Source organism: Xiphias gladius, chromosome 8 (assembly GCF_016859285.1).
Source record: "Xiphias gladius isolate SHS-SW01 ecotype Sanya breed wild chromosome 8, ASM1685928v1, whole genome shotgun sequence".
Lineage (NCBI taxonomy): Eukaryota > Metazoa > Chordata > Actinopteri > Istiophoriformes > Xiphiidae > Xiphias > Xiphias gladius.
Genome location: NC_053407.1, coordinates 10,178,906 through 10,195,027, shown reverse-complemented (window position 1 = coordinate 10,195,027; position 16,122 = coordinate 10,178,906). Strand labels below are relative to the sequence as shown.

Below are 16,122 nucleotides of genomic sequence, written 5' to 3'. Positions count from 1 at the left end.
TGTGAGGGCCACTCGTGGCCCCGCTCTCCACGCTCTGTTCTCCTTCCCTCCTTTTCAGTATGTCTCTCAATCTCACATGGCATGTAAAACGGCCCTGATCCTCCCAAAAAGAAGATTAACAAACCCCTGACAGAGAAGTAATCTCTCTGAAAACACTGACTATTACCATTTCAACATGCTGCCTCTAAACAGTGGAAAATACCTCTCTGGTATGCTTAATTGCAGTGTGTGGGACACACAGTGTTCCTTTAGGTATGCTAAATGGAAAGCCTTGGCTACTGAAGGCATTCCAACATGGTAAATGTACAACAATTGATCTTTACAGTTTTGCGCTTGGCATAGAGTTCAGAAATTCAAATAAACTTCAAGAGGACATTTTCAATGGAAGGTCTTTGTCACTGTGTTGTTTCTGACAACAGTAAAGAGCGTTTGGTTGTTCAGATTCTAGGTCATAAATATGTTTGAACTTCAGTTTGGATGAAGAGTGATTCATGAGTACTGGAACTCCTTTCCCAATGAAGTATAATTGGTCACATTGTTGACTGTGTATGTTGTCATGAGATAACATTCCAGCCATTTGACCTCTTACTTTTGGTTCATTTAATTACTTATCTGTGTTCCACACAGGGCTCTAAACTGTGGTGCTGTTTGTGCAGCTTTTAGTTTTGTCCCAAAACCAGCTCTGCGGACTTGTTCTTAACAAGTCAAAGCCGAATTTCAAGAGTTTCCTATGCATAACTAAAGATTTATGTCAGTTATATTTCAGTCCTTCCTTGTTTTGGGGAGCATGTGTGTCCTTCAGTTCATTGCACTGTGTAGGTAATGTCAAGTGAACTCTTTGACCACAGTGTGAAAACTTACATAGAGTCAATGAATGGCTAAGATCAGGCTTGAGGAGGAATTCATGTGATGCAAATGCAAAGAGCAGCTAGCCTTGATCTGGCCTTGTAAAACCCCAAGCTATCCGCAGTCATGCTGGCAGATATGTAATGCTGGAATTTTCCATAAGAGGACAGACCGGCCCCTGTGTCCGTTCATCCATCTTTGTGTCCATCAGTCTGTGCCTGTGATCATCCTGTCAGCCTCTCAGTCACACACTGTTGACGCTGCTCTGTGACGCAACCCATCATTCAAATTATTTTTAGCGTAAAGTCCAGGCACAGGAATTGGTAATCCAAGGAGTGACATCTGGCCCTCAGGGCTTATGTGATTAGCAGAGAGTCTTGCCCCTAATAGCCTAGCGGACGTTCTTCATTACCTCTCTGGACCAGACATACCTACGGGACTGGACATGCATTGTCTAGGTGTGGGCACTTAAAGCAAAAAAAACATCTTACTGTTAGTTCAGAGCATCTATATGCAGATATCATGGCTTAGGTTTTTAATAAGAACTACAGGAAGCATGGAGGTGCTATACTACATCAGCCTCTGTACAACACCCACCAAGCCTACAGTGAGCCTTCTAATGTGCACTGTATCTCCAATCGTACAGCATTAGGACTAAGACCAGATGACCACACAGATAACTAGTAAGTCCAAGCAAGAGAAAGAGAAAAAAATTCTAAAAAGGAGGAGGAAAAGAGGTCAGGAGAGTTTAAAAAACCACAACAAATGAAGCAAAGTATACCGGAGAGCTGCCAGCTCGCCAGTTTCCTACTGAATTAATCATCATCACCACTCAAAGGGCTAATAATGACAAAGTGACCAGGCATGTGCCCTTCTCTCTGCTTGGAGCCCACAATTATTGAAGTCTTCCCACCTTGGAGGGAAGTGGTCCTCTAATTGTCTTTGAACAGAACAAAACTTCCCGGCTTTCAAGACTTCTATTAAACACACAAAAGCAACATTTTTCTTCCAGCAGCAAACAAAGTTTAAGGGCTGTTTGCCTGCATGGGTTTTGTTAATGTTTGTCTGCACGCTGCGACCGTAACATTCTTTGAATCATGCATCAGTTGATCAACAGCAAGGCCTAATTGTGTGTGTGGGCGTTAGCATGGCCAGGTGGAAGCTCTTAGTTTGTTAGCAGTAAACTAATTTTGGGTTTACTGGAAACTGTTTAAACATAGCATCACTACTAGTCTCATATAATCTGCCTTGTGCTGTAATAATCATTTCAGTGTTACAAACAATCCTTTTTTTTTTTAAAAGAGAGAGATAAAGAAAGGGACTATTTTTGGGCAGTTGTTTGCTTGGAGAATCTTTTGCTTATTCTGAGGCAGCTTGTTCCCAGGAGTTCAGAGCACAGCCTCGTTGCAGTTTTGCTTTTGTTTTGTTGTCTTCAGGATCTGTGGTTGAGAGGGAGTTCAGTGCCCCTCTCCTGTTTTCATAGTTACTTGAGCAACATTTCCTCCACCACCTTCCCTAAATTGAGTAATTCTGTACCAATAAATGAAAGGGATGGGTTATATAGTGAGGAAGGAAATTTCAATCATTCCTTTAGACTTTTTTGTGAGCCTGTTTTTGTGTATGATTTTGTCTTGCACCTCTGTCTCTGTGGAGTGTCCCATGAAAGGGTATTCTTTTAGTATTCGCTCAGCCTATTTACTTTTCTGCAGATGGGAACAGTGGGGAAATGGCATTTCCTCTGCATGAACCAGTGGTTTGCATAAGCACTACTCAATCTAAATCTGCTTATCTTTTTGCTAAACATTCTGGCTTTTATTTATGTTATATAACAATTAAAAAAAATACTTCATTAAATTGTATAAAAAAACTCTCCCCTTTCCCAACAGTGATGTAGATTAATGATGTAATAACTGAAGTTTTATTACAAAAATACTTGATAGTACTCCTCAGGCAGAATTTAATGTCAAAGCACCAAATGACCTTTTGAAGGTTATTTAATGCCTGTTACTTTACGATGATGTTAAAGAGTTCAAGAGGTTAACATGCTGATGCATCAGCATATATGCTTGGTGTTTTAATGACCTGCTCTGACCCAAGCTGTCTTTTTTTAAAGCTTCGAGCTGCCACTCGTGTTTCATACACTCTCAAATTCCTAACCGCTCACTTTCATTCCCCTCCTGTCCTTGCTCCTCCCCTCTGTTCCCCTTTTGTCACAGGTATGGCCTCGCAAGTGCAAGTGTTCTCCCCTCACACTCTCCAGTCAAGTGCCTTCTTTAGCGTGAAGAAACTGAAGGTGGAGCAGAGTTGTAACTGGGATATGACAGGGTACGGCACGCACAGCAAAGTCTACAGCCACCACAGCAGCAAGAACGTGTCGACCGCCAGTGGCCCCCTAGGCATCAACAGCTCCCTGCAGGTCGCCAGCTCCACCCTGCCCTACGAGCAGGCGCTCATCTTCCCAGCCAGCGCGGGCCACATTGTGGTCACCTCAGCAAGCAGCACTTCGGGGGCCGTGGGGTCTCTGCTGGGCAGCGGGGGTGGAGGCAGCAGCAGCAACAGCAGTGGTGGTGGAGGTGGCGGCGGCAGTGGTGTGGGTGGCGGGGTTGGTGTTCACAACCTGACACGCCGCAGCACGGTCAGTCTCCTAGATACCTACCAGCGATGCGGGCTTAAACGCAAGAGTGAGGAGCTTGATAACAACAGCAGTGTGCAGATCATTGAGGAGCACGGTCCACCGATGATCCAGAACGGAGCAGCCAGTGGAGCCACGGTGGCTACAGTGGCCACTGCCACCTCCACGGCAACATCGAAGAACAGTGGCTCCAATAATGAGGGGGACTACCAGCTTGTGCAACATGAGGTGCTCTGCTCCATGACCAACACCTACGAAGTGCTGGAATTCTTGGGACGAGGAACCTTTGGACAGGTAGTTAAGTGCTGGAAGAGGGGCACCAACGAGATTGTGGCGATCAAGATCTTAAAAAACCACCCGTCTTATGCACGGCAGGGTCAAATTGAAGTCAGCATCCTGGCACGTCTTAGCACGGAGAGTGCAGATGACTACAACTTTGTGAGGGCATACGAGTGCTTCCAGCACAAGAACCACACGTGCCTGGTATTTGAGATGCTGGAGCAGAACCTGTACGACTTCCTTAAGCAGAACAAGTTCAGCCCTTTGCCGCTCAAATACATCAGACCCGTGCTACAGCAGGTGGCCACAGCGCTAATGAAACTGAAGAGCCTGGGGCTGATCCACGCTGACCTGAAGCCAGAGAACATCATGCTTGTGGACCCGTCTCGACAGCCCTACAGGGTCAAAGTCATTGACTTTGGCTCAGCCAGCCATGTGTCCAAAGCAGTGTGCTCTACCTATCTTCAGTCCAGATACTACAGGTAAGAGCTGCAATTGTGAAATAATAATGAGTTTGTTATGAAATTGATATGAAAAGCTCAGAATGTAGGTATTCAATGTAACATTGCAGATGCAAAGAGGAGATGGCACAGAGAAGAAAATACTTATCTCTTTGTTTGTCCATAGTTGGTCTGTTTGGATGATCATTGTGCTCTCTGAATCTTGTTTGATTTATTGCTGCTTTAATAGGAATGTTTTCATAGTTGAGCTGATTATTTGGCCAAACACTCCGATTTGCTGCCAACCTTATGAGCTGCTGCTGAAGTCTTCTCTCTTCACTCCAATTTTGCCTTTCCTATTAGCTTGGAAAGGCAGTTAACCTATTTAACCCCCCCTTCCAATGTGGGAGAGAGCAGTAAAAATCAAACGCTTACTGAGTAGCCAGCTGCTTATTGTGTTTAATGTGATAAAAGAAGCATGTTTTACTGTTACTTGATAATTATAGAAGGCCTGTTTAGTTACTTCACAACCTGCTAAAGCTCTGGTAAAGGCGCAACAGACCTCAGTGAACATTTGAAGCAATGACATTTTTTAGTATCATTGAGAGGCTTCAGGGGAAGACTGTGTTTTTTCCTGCTTTCAATAGAGGGTTTTTGAAAAGATCTCAGAGAAACTCCCTCATTGAAGAAGGGCACCAATCGTGTGGGGCAGCCTGCCCACAGGCTTCTATTCACCCTTCTGCTCCCCAGGCCCCCAGACCCTCAGCCCCCCATCACCATGGCTGGCTCCCATTTCCCCCGGGATAGAGATGAGGGGTCAGTCTGAGTTCTCCTGTAATATGTGCCTGTAATCCACACCAGCGGGCCCTGCATTAGAACCAGATGACACTCTGGGAAGGCCTTTCTTTCTTCTCCCAGCACTTGTTAAACAGTCTTTTTTGCCCATAGCAAAGAGTTTGTTTAGGTTTTAGCAGAGGCAGCGTTGGGAGACCTGTGCGAGGAATTAAACAGTGTCCATGTCCGTACAGAGAAAAGCTTTGTTTGGGGCTCAGGCCTGGTGCCGGGCCTTGTGCTGAGGGAAGAACAGGTGTGTGTGTGTGAGCCATGGTACTACACATGTAAACACACACCAACACACATATACCCACTCACACATGCCAGGTGGTGGCTCTGCAACCATGCATAGTGCAGATTCTGTCAAGAGAAGTTTATGGTCCCCATTTAGTGGATTCTGTTGATAGAAGAATTTTTGTTATCTTAACTGTTTGTCATTGGCTTTTTAAAATATTATTCACTGCAGACCACTGTTTCCTGTTAAAACAGGAAGGTGGCAAAACTTAAGGTAGGGAAAACTTATAGGGAACAGTAATGGGATTCAAACTGCTGTATTTTTTTTATTTTTTCACATCTGACAGGTGTATTATTCTATTAGAGCTTTCCTGTTTATTGAACTGTATTTTATACACTCCTCCCTGACCAGCTCCAAAATCTATATAAAGATCCCTGTATGGGAATTTGATTGTACATGTCAACAGGGCGGGTCTGTTATATCGGTTTAAGTAGCTCATCCTAAGGTAAACACCACTAGTAGCCTGTTGTTGTTGCTCCTGGACGGTAGGTCAACAAGCCGGCCATAAAATGTTCCTGTTTGTTTTCTCGGGGAGTGACGAGTGGAGGAGAGCGGAGAGATCATCCCTTCATTTCCTCTTGGCAGTGGAGGAGGGGAAAGAAAGGCTGACATTGACCAGAAAATTACCCATCAGCCACCAAAATCCAGACCAGGGACTTGGTGACCCTGGTTTGAGGCATTGGGAGTGGCGTGTGTGTCTGTGTGTGTGTGTGTGTGTGTGTGTGTGTGTGTGTGTGTGTGTGTGTGTGTGTCACTAACCTTTTCTGTGCTGCAATGCCATGCACACACAGTGTGACAACAAGAGTGTGTGTGCTTTACCAAGATTTGTTGTGAGGAATGAGGCAATTCTTACAATTCAATTCCAAGAATGTACTCATGGGATATGAGCACCACAGGTGTCTTAACATCGCATGCAGTTTGGGGAGCAAACAAACTTTTGGCTGTGGGTAGAGTTCATGGTGAGTTCATAAGATTAGAAGAGAACATCAAACATCATCTTTGATGATTTCAGATGAGAGGATAACAGGACAGTTTCTGTTGCAGATGGTACCTTTACAGGGTAGAGATTACAGGTATGATTTGCTAGCTCTAACTGGCTGGCTCTGTGTTACTCTATATCCTCCACAATAGCAAAAACATCCCCCTGTCATCTTCTTTGAATCTCCATCCATCTATCCATTACTGGGGTACACCCTGGATAGATCACCTGTCTATCACAGGGCTGAAATATAGAGACAAACGAACAGCCACGCTCATGTGCACAACTACTACAATTTAGATTCCCAAATTCACCTAACTTGCATGTTTTTGGACTACGGGAGGAAGCCAGAACACCCGGAGGAAACCCACATAGGCACGGGGAGAACATACAAACTTTGATTCTTGTTAAATAAAATATTTATGTCTTGTGCTCTTAAGTTTTCTCAACAACTGCTCTTTTGGATTGATGAGCTGAAATTACCTGAGACTGAGATACTCGTAAAGCGGAATCCTGAGCGCAACTTGTTTGTTTTTCTTTGTTTTCCCCTTTTCCAATTTTTTCACAAAGATGATACTGAAGAAAGAGTAATTTAAAGCCCATTGCAAACAATATACCTACAAAGCCATAATCACTTGCTTTTGCTTACATCCATTTGGTGGAAATTTCGTACCCCACACAGCAGCTGTTTGCATTTTTGACATAGATATGCTGTTGACATTGTATGTGCTGTAAGAGCCTTGCAAATGAGTTATGGATTTTCCACAAGGTTGACTCATGCAAATAAAACACCAGTATTCAAGGTAAACAAGTGATGTGCCTTTTGCAAGAACAGCTCTCGGGGTGCTTAGAGGTTCAACTTTGCTCGCTTCAGTGCTGAGCGAATACAGGCTCATGTAGCAGAGCTCATCTATCCTTGTCAAATAGGTCTGTCTGTGGCGCTTCTACACTTGGTGTGACTGTACTTGAATACAGCCAGTCTCCCTACAATTATTTAAATGTACTATTACCTCAAGTTCCCTGTAGTCTGCTACAGTATCTCTCTGTCCTGTTCTTAATTATTCTGTGGTGTGTACATCCTGATTACATCAACTTATGACCTGTCCCTGGTCCTACTTCTTTTATCCTCCTTTCGTCTCCTTTCCTACTCCCATTCTGCCCTCCTTCCTATAGCTAATGATGTAACAGGTAAGCTGGCTAGTCGAGCTTACCCTGTGCCAGATAAAGGGATTATTGTCACGTCCTAGTTGGGCATATTTGTCCGATTTAACTCATCGGTTAAAGGCCGTGAGAGGGGTGGAATGCAGCAAGACACTATTTAAGTTTATGTAAAGTTTCCTGAGGCAGTGCAGCTGGCAGGAGCTGGTCCTGTGGTGGCTGCTGGTAGTGAAAGGGAAGCATGTAGACAGAGAACACACTCTCTCACTCTACATGAGTGTCTGCTGGACTATCCAAAAGCTTCTTCATTTAAGAATAGGGTTTTAATGTCTCCAAAGGACTGCTCTGCTTGCACTTTCGCGTTATGTATTTCTATTGGGGGTCTGCATGGGCATGCTACTAAATCTGGTGTCTGGTCCTTAGCTGCGACTCTCAGACACAACTACCAACTGAGCCTAAATGTAGTTCCCAAATTTGAAACCTGAGCCCAAAACATTATTATTATTAAAGGGTTGGTTCATGAAAATAAAATAAAAAAAATGTTGTACCAGTATTTAGACATGTGTTCATGTATCCTTGTCTGAGATTTCTGTCTCCACGCCAATACAATAGAGATGAATGTAATTTGGTTTGCTTTACTTGCTGTTGCTGTTACTTTGGATAGTCCTCCAAACATGCCGTGAATTCTTTTCATAGGTTGGTGGAAATTAGTTCCAAACAAAACTGTTCACAGAAAGTTGGTTGGATTATTTGGAGTGATAGGAAAATTGTTTCTTATTGTTTTTTGAGTCTGCTATTTAGTTGTTTTGAGGGCCACCAACAAAAAAAACCCTCCAAACTATCTGTATGACTAGATACCACTAGAAGCAAGAAAATAGGTGGGTGTCCCAACTTTTAATCCCTGTCTATGCTTTCGTTCGTTTGTGATAGGTGTATGAGCATGCATATGGACTCGTCATCACATAACGCCTAGACTTACACTCAAGGGGTCAGTATACCCCAGTGGCAGTGCTTGAGTTTAATCATCTCTCTCAAGCCCTTTTTTCATTCTTACTCCTTGAAAAAATATAAATGCCTTTGAGGAGAGACTGTCTTAAAGTGTGTGCCATCATCTCCATATTTAAATAGTTAATGAACATCTCACCCATCTATTTTCAACCCACCTTTGAATGCAGTGGTTTGGAGCAGCTAGAAACACTTTTACCCATTTTGAGCATACCCCACCCTTTCTGTACTCATACAAAAAAGCTTTCTAACTGTGGATTTTACAGTAGCCTGCTCAATTGCCACAAGACAGAGGAACAGAGACAGATCAGTTTCCTCTAGTAATTAAACATCTTAATATGAACTCAAACGCCTGAAGCTGTACTGCACACATCAGCTCCTGCCAGCGTGTACCTGTTATTTAACATGCACACATCACAGACTTCATACTTACACATGCGTGAGCAACATATATGGTACATCCGAGACTTAATATATCCTACAGTATAGAGCCTGAGGAATTAGCCTAGTGGGTGAAAGGAAAATGAGTCAACGGTGTCTGAGAGCGAGGAATTGGCTTGTTGATGTCACCAATAATCTGAAGCGGCCAGTGTCTGTGTACTATTAGTGCAATCAGTGTGAAGATTTAGGCCTGTGGTAAAGGAGATCTTAATGCATCCAGATGGAAACTTCAGAAAAAGCTTATGTTGTGGAACGCTCTGCATTTTCTCATTCTACTTACGGAGCCCATATCTTTATTCATGTTGGCAGTAAAAATGGGTGCCATTGATGCGACAGTGTGATTTTTGACACCCCTAAGTTTATGTCGTAGCCTTAATAACTGATGAAATTCGTATCTGTCTCTTCAGGGGTGGCACAGTGAGTGCTGTAAGACGAGCCTCTGCCCCACCTGTCTATCTATCTCTCTATCTGTTGTTAGCGTCGCACAACCAGATAGACAGGGCAGGCGTTCCAGCACATTTACCCTGCCTCCGTGCGAAACATCAAGGGGTGTTTTAATGAATGAGGTTGCTATTAGTTACTGTTCTGTGAAGCGTGTTCTAAAGTGTGTGTGTGTGTGTGTGTGTGTGTGTACCAGAGAGGGAGAGAAAGGTAGGTAAACACCAGGATCGGGTTGCTACAGAGGAAAGATAAATTAGAAAAGGACAGAAAGGCAGATTCACTCAGTGGCAGTGGGGCTGTTAGTAGTGCAGGTGTTGTTTATGGGAAGATTCTCCAGAAAGTTTCTTGAACGGGAAGGAGAATGGGGGAGAAGATGGTAGAAGGACAGAGGTGGGGGTGTGCATAAGGTCGTTGTTTTGCATTCCTCACCAGTACCTGGAACAGCGCTCTCTTCCCCCCAAGCAGTGGCAGATTAATACTAATGCAGATGAGCTTTCATTAGGTTCAGCCTGACTGGGTGGCTGCTGTAGTATGTTGTTACTTTTTTGCTAACTTTCTGGTTGGTTTGTTTTTTTCTAAAGCTTTATATTTCCAGCTTGTGACCACTAAGGGCCAGGACCGTCCTGTTGTTGTTGACTGTAGATGCTGGAATCATTGGCTATTATTAGGAAATGACATATAAAAGAAAGACCCCTAAAATGATAATTACTGCTCCCTGTATTCACTACTGTGCTTTTTATGTTAGTCATAACATCTTTGTATGCATGGTAGAATCCTAATAACCTGTTTCTCATTTATAATTTGCCTCTGGGCAGATCTGCCATGTGTCTCCACAGAGGAGCCGGCAAGCAGGAGACATGTAGCAGCTAAGATAATTAACTACCCGTAGTTGAGCATATGCATCAGAACATATACAGTAGTCAGCTGCTCACAGCAAATAATGAACAAGAATTATTTAACTCTTAAGGAAAAAATGCGAACTCTGCCATCTAGCTGATAGATATAGCTGCTGTATCAGTACAAGTACAGGACAGGATGCCCAGGTATGTGTGTGTGGTGCATGTCTGTGTGTGTGTGTGTGTGTGTGTGTGTGTGTGTGTGTGTGTGTGTGTGTGTGTGTGTGTGTGTGTGTGTGTGTGTGTGTGTGTGTGTGTTTCTTTGTTGCATCCCTGATAGTGTGGGACTGTGTGCTCCTACGATAAGACGGAGCTTTCTGAGTTTCACCACATCGTTTCATCCTGACTACTTGTTTTTGTTCTCCCTCACAGTTCAATTTCCATACATTTCCCAGGATATTAAGCTGACAGAAATTAAGCTGCCTTGATAAAAAGCAGCGAGCCGCCCACTCATGCTCACTAAAGCTGCAGTCTCTCTGCTCTATATTGATTGGTTTATTTGAGCATAGGATTTTTCCTCACCCCAGCTTTTGGGGTGGCTAGCAAATGTTGGCAGCACACAAGTAGGAACTTGTTCAACCTTACAGGTGTTTGTAGAGTTGCTTCATAACACCGCCGGCTAAGTAAAAAATCATAAAGTGGAAGGTCATTAAAATGACCAGACTTGATTGAATGGTTACAGCCACAGAACAATGGGATTTCCTTATCATTTAAGTCTGAAAATCATTAACCGCACAGGTGAAATTTCTCATCAGTAGTCACATATTAATTTTCCTACTTGCCACCAATTTTTCTTTCTTTTCTGAATTCAAGCACCAGTTGGTTGGCAGGGTGATGGCTGCCATCAGCGGCTGACTGGCACAGGTGCCCGGGGGTCTAAATAATTCATGAGCCCCCCCCCGTTCCTGTATGCCTGCCATCCCTCCGCAGGGAGCTCCAGAACGGGGGTAGCCCCACCACCGCATGCTGCCTTGGCTCCTTCCTGCCCTCATTCCCTTTCTCTTCTTTTCCACCTCCCCTCAAATTCCCTTTACCCCCCCCACCTTTTCCATCCACTTACATGAATATTTAAAATCTAACACCAGGATGGAAAATATACAGCAAGGGGACTGAAGACTACGAATGTTCCTAATGCTTAATTTCTCTGGCAATTAAATGGCAATTTAAATTTACACTAGTTGACTAGTCTAAAAGTAAGAAAACTATCAGAAACACTCAAAATTGGCCACAACTTCTTGCGAATTAAGTGGGATCACAGCATCTGCAGGTAAACAATGTCATATTGGTTTGCTGAGTTTGGCTAACGTTAGTACTGCTAGCACCAGCAGCCTTCTTTCCTCCAAGGTTAACGTCTAAACGTGCTAAATGTGGTTATGCTTTCCTCCGGTCGAGTGGTTATATGCCAGTTTATTCTGAGACAGCCTACATACTACCTTATTTCATTTTCTAGATCAAAATACTGCCAAACCACGCTGGTTTTATGAAATCTCATCTGTCCCAATTTCTACCTTGCTTGTTTACAACATCTGGGCATTAGCGTGGGGAGAGGGTCTGCCGTCTGCTGGGGCTGCAGCCCCGGGTAGTGGCGGGTGGATGCGTAATAGCTTTGAGGCAACAGTTAACCAGTGTTGTACATTAATAAAATAATTATTTTAACCGACTAATATTTGTGGTGCGGACTAACAAGCTCAGCAACATTTCATCGTTAAGTTGACTAATCACACATATCCTTAGTGAAGACTAAAAAAAAAAGATATGTTGGGACCCTGTATTTCTAATTTAGGAAAGGTCGTCTCACAGATAGAGAAAGTTTTAAAGAAAGAGAAAAACAGAGACTAATGACAACAATCAGAACGAGAGACAGAAAGAGGACAGGAAGGACACTGAGAGGGACTGATCCTAGCTATAGCTGTCCAGCTGGGGAGAGGACTGGGGGGATTGGGGAGGCCCGGCAGGGACCTGCAATTGGTTCCATGCTGGCTGTGTATCTGTGGGTTTTGACCAACTGCCACTGTGACAGAGAATGCCTGGTGTGCAGAGGCCCATGCAGACTCACATGAAGTTCTCAGCAGAACAAAACAGATGCATTTGTTTTCTCAATCGAAGGAATTTGCTAATGTGCATATACAACGGTATAAAGTTTGGCTAATTTGCAGCAGGCAAGTGGGCAGAGCACTATGTCACTTAGACAGCCAGCTGGGTCCCCTGTATAGAGAAAAAAACAGGCTTTGATGACCCCCCTCCCATCTCTCTCTCTGTCTCTCTCTTTCTCTCTCCATTCAGTATCATCCCCAGCTCAACACAATAACTTGATTTTCCTCTAACTACCATTTTAACAAATTTATCCGCTTGTTTTTATATCCCGCCTCTCCCTCCCTTTTAAATGTGTTCATCACGTTTGATAGAAGATGTTCAACAGCCCAGTTAAACATAGCTCATATTCATGGTGACAGTTGTCGCTCTATAAAAATGTTGCTATTTTTCATTGCAGATGGCTGAATTAAATGAGGCTCTGTTCTTATCACACAGGCTATTTTCAGCACCACTCAGAAAGTCGTAAAGCAACATTGCTATGTGACTTTTGGATTCCAATTAGTAACGTCACACTTGGCTCACATTTATGGTAGTCACTTACAGATAGGATTAGAAATGTTTTATAGACATTTCACTTTGGTTAAGATAAAAAGGAATAAAATGTACTATAGTTGAAGGCACAGCAACAACAAAATAGTATCAGAGGTTTAAAAATACATGTAATCAGGATTTAGAGGAAGTTTTTGTTTTACAGTTTAAGCAATTTATGCATCAACAAAAGGGTAAGGGAAGTTTATGACATGATGTTTATCAGCACAAAGTATCTGATGTAGCCATCTGTTGGCACTGAGTAGTACCCTGGGTTGAAGTCTTGCATAGCAATCTTTTTGAGATGTCATAATAAAAGGCTGTTTCCTCAGAGTGTACGTCAGCATTGTCATTCATTTATTTACCTTGTGTCTCAATGAACTCCTCACATATGGACCTCTCTAGGGGCGTCTGAAGATGTGCCAGAGGAGCTTTTCATAAAAATGGCTTTTTTGGAATATAATGTCCACTCAAGATTCTGTTGAAGAAGAGTGTTAGTCATGAAACGGGTCTGAAGCAAATCCTATTTTACCCAAGCTTGATAAATAATTTAAAATGACTAATAGTGCCTTATGACAGAGAATGTATCGCTGTGGTGTATCAGATTGCGGTGGTTTTTGCCTGAGGCTTACTTTGTTTGGAAAAATAATTACTCTTGTATTGGATCCTGGTTAAATATTAAAAGGGTTAGCATTAGGAATGGGGCAGCATCAAAGGGTGTTTTGGTTTACTTCTGGGCAAACCCATTGCTGTAGACATCACTACTGCAGACAGGCTGCCACAAAGGAGGGAAACAGCTGTATTTTATTGGTAAACTCAAACTACATTGCTAAATTTCCCAAAAGAAGAGAAGTGCAAACTAATGAACTTTCCCTGTGAATTTGCCCACCAAGCTTTGAAAACTAATCCCAGTGTTTTATGAGTGAGGAGCGTCGGATTGTCTATTGAGTTCAGCTGGTTATTGTGTGCACAAGCTGAGAGGCACCAATGAGCATAAAGATGCTATATATCAGCCCACAGAGGAAACAAAAAAACAAAAAAAAAAGTTTCAATGAGATTGTACATAACAAAAAGAAGAAAAGCAAAAATAGTACAGTAAAAAAATAAATGAAAAAGAATGAAAAAAAATAAAAGAACAAGAGGCAAATTAATCACCATAAATGTGAACAGCAGCTGCTCAACTGTGCTGGGCAATTTGCTGTGTGTGTTGTGTATGTGTGACTGCATGACTAAACACAGAGGTTATGCTCTGTCCCACAACACACAACTTGTTCAATGTTCACATTCTCAAACCACCTAATGGAACACAGCATCTCAGTGTGTGTTATCAGCATGAACTGGACATAACTCACATCACTCCTTTAAACACAGCAGAGACGTCAGGGAGGCAGCAACATCGCCGCAGTGTTTCATTACAGCCACAATCTATATATCATCAAACAGATGGCTTCTCTTTAAACAAAGACAGTGTTGTTGTCCTTGTACCCAGCGATATGGAATTACATGTATTTTTCGATAGCATTTCCATATACACACTGGCTTCAAACAAACTTTATCTGACACCGACGTACATACCATTCTGAAAGAAAGACCCACCAACATTACACTTTAATTTCTCACACTAATTAATAGCAACTCCAGCTTATGTGAAAGTGGAGACAGAAAATTTTTTTTATGTATTCCATAGAAGACCTGGACACCCTAAGCAGAAATCAAGGCTAAGTATACTCATAGAGGCATTTTACACAATCCGTTAACACGCCACCCTGGATCCTGCACAAGCTGTTTTCGACACATAATATTCTCATATTCTCAAATACATTTAACATCAGTGACTTGTGTCTTAAATCTTCTCTACCCCCCCCTTTTTTGTCCTGTGTTTTTGTGAAAATGAATGAAGAACATTTAACACACATCATTTCACATGAGTCCTAAGAAGAGTCTCTCTGTTGTGGCCGTCGCCATGGCAACCAAGGCTCTTGTTCCAAAATTGTCCGTTTGCTTCTGAAGGTGCAACACCTGAACTAGACCGGGGCTGTTTTGATCTGCCTGCCTGCCCCCAACTGACAGCTGTGTACTTTAGGGACAGGGAGGGCCCTTGAGCCACACTCTCATCTCGCTGCTATTGTTTGCCCAGGTGGGCCAGGACGCCCTGTCTTTCTCCCTCCCCCCTCTCTCACTCTCACTCTCTCACTCCCTTTTTCTATCTCATTCCCTCTCCTTCTCTCGCTCTTGATCTCTTCCTCTTTCTTTCTCGCTTCTCTCTCTTTGTTCCACAGGGACCTGTGGTCCAACTGAAGCTCTCGGTTACACAAAGAAACCTAAATTGGCTTTCATCTGCAGCCTGTTACCAGCTGTGTACATTGTGCGTTTGTGCTCCGGCTAAGCACTGAAAAAGTATAGATTTTACCCGTGACAATGTTGTTATTATTGGCTTTGAGTCATAACTCTCCTTGCAGAAAGGCCTGCTTCTCATACAACTCGAGGGTAGGTTTCTAATTTATGAAAGTGTTTGGCATGCCTTTGCTGTAAGTAGTGCTGTTACATATGCTCCCATCTTTCTAGTTTTAAAGCGGGTTTTAAATGCAAAAAGAGGACGAAGCTGAGAAGCCCCCAGAAGTCCATTCTCCACTTCCATCCTGGGTCAATATGTGTGTTAAGCTCTTGACATAACACTCATATGTGCTGGAGGAGTACAACCCCCCCACCCACCCACCACCTAAAGGCCCAAACTCCCAAACCAGCCCTGTTATTCAGTGTCACCATGGTGACAATGAGGCTTCAAGGCAGACACAAAGATGGGGTTTTTAGGTGTTCTCATTTGCTTTTCCTACTGACTTTGTGTGTGCGTGTTTTTGTGTATGTGTGTGTGAGAGAGAGAGAGAGTAAGGAAGGCCAATTTAGTATACCCAGTTTCTGGCCTTGTATACAGCACTGCTGAGGGCACTGAGAAAAACAGCTGAGAAAACAGCAGGGAACATTCATTAGTGATCCCTGCCCCTTGTCTCCTTTCCCCTCTTTGCTTCTTTTTACATCTTTCCATCCGTTGTCATCCTCCCTGCACCTCCCTTCCTCTCTCAGATGTCCTCTTGCTTCCATCCCTCCCTTCCTCTCTCCATTTCCTTTATCCTGACCTCTGTCCCTCACGCAAATCTGCCTGGCATTTCAATCATCACATCCAGAAGCCATATAGGATCACAAAGCCTCATCCCTCACAGCTGGCCTTGAGGCCAGAGAGTTTCAATATAAATGCA

At 43.2% G+C, this 16,122-nt stretch overlaps 1 protein-coding gene across 1 annotated transcript in view; it reads left to right on the top strand.

Moving 5' to 3' along the window:
* The window catches only part of hipk2 (homeodomain interacting protein kinase 2), a 69,378-nt gene that overhangs the window by 13,222 nt on the left and 40,034 nt on the right, over window positions 1-16,122 (top strand). Inside the window, exon 2 of the mRNA XM_040132406.1 lies at window positions 3,063-4,239. Within this exon, the coding sequence (XP_039988340.1) occupies window positions 3,063-4,239 (1,177 nt within the window). The remainder of the gene's footprint in view (window positions 1-3,062; window positions 4,240-16,122) is intronic.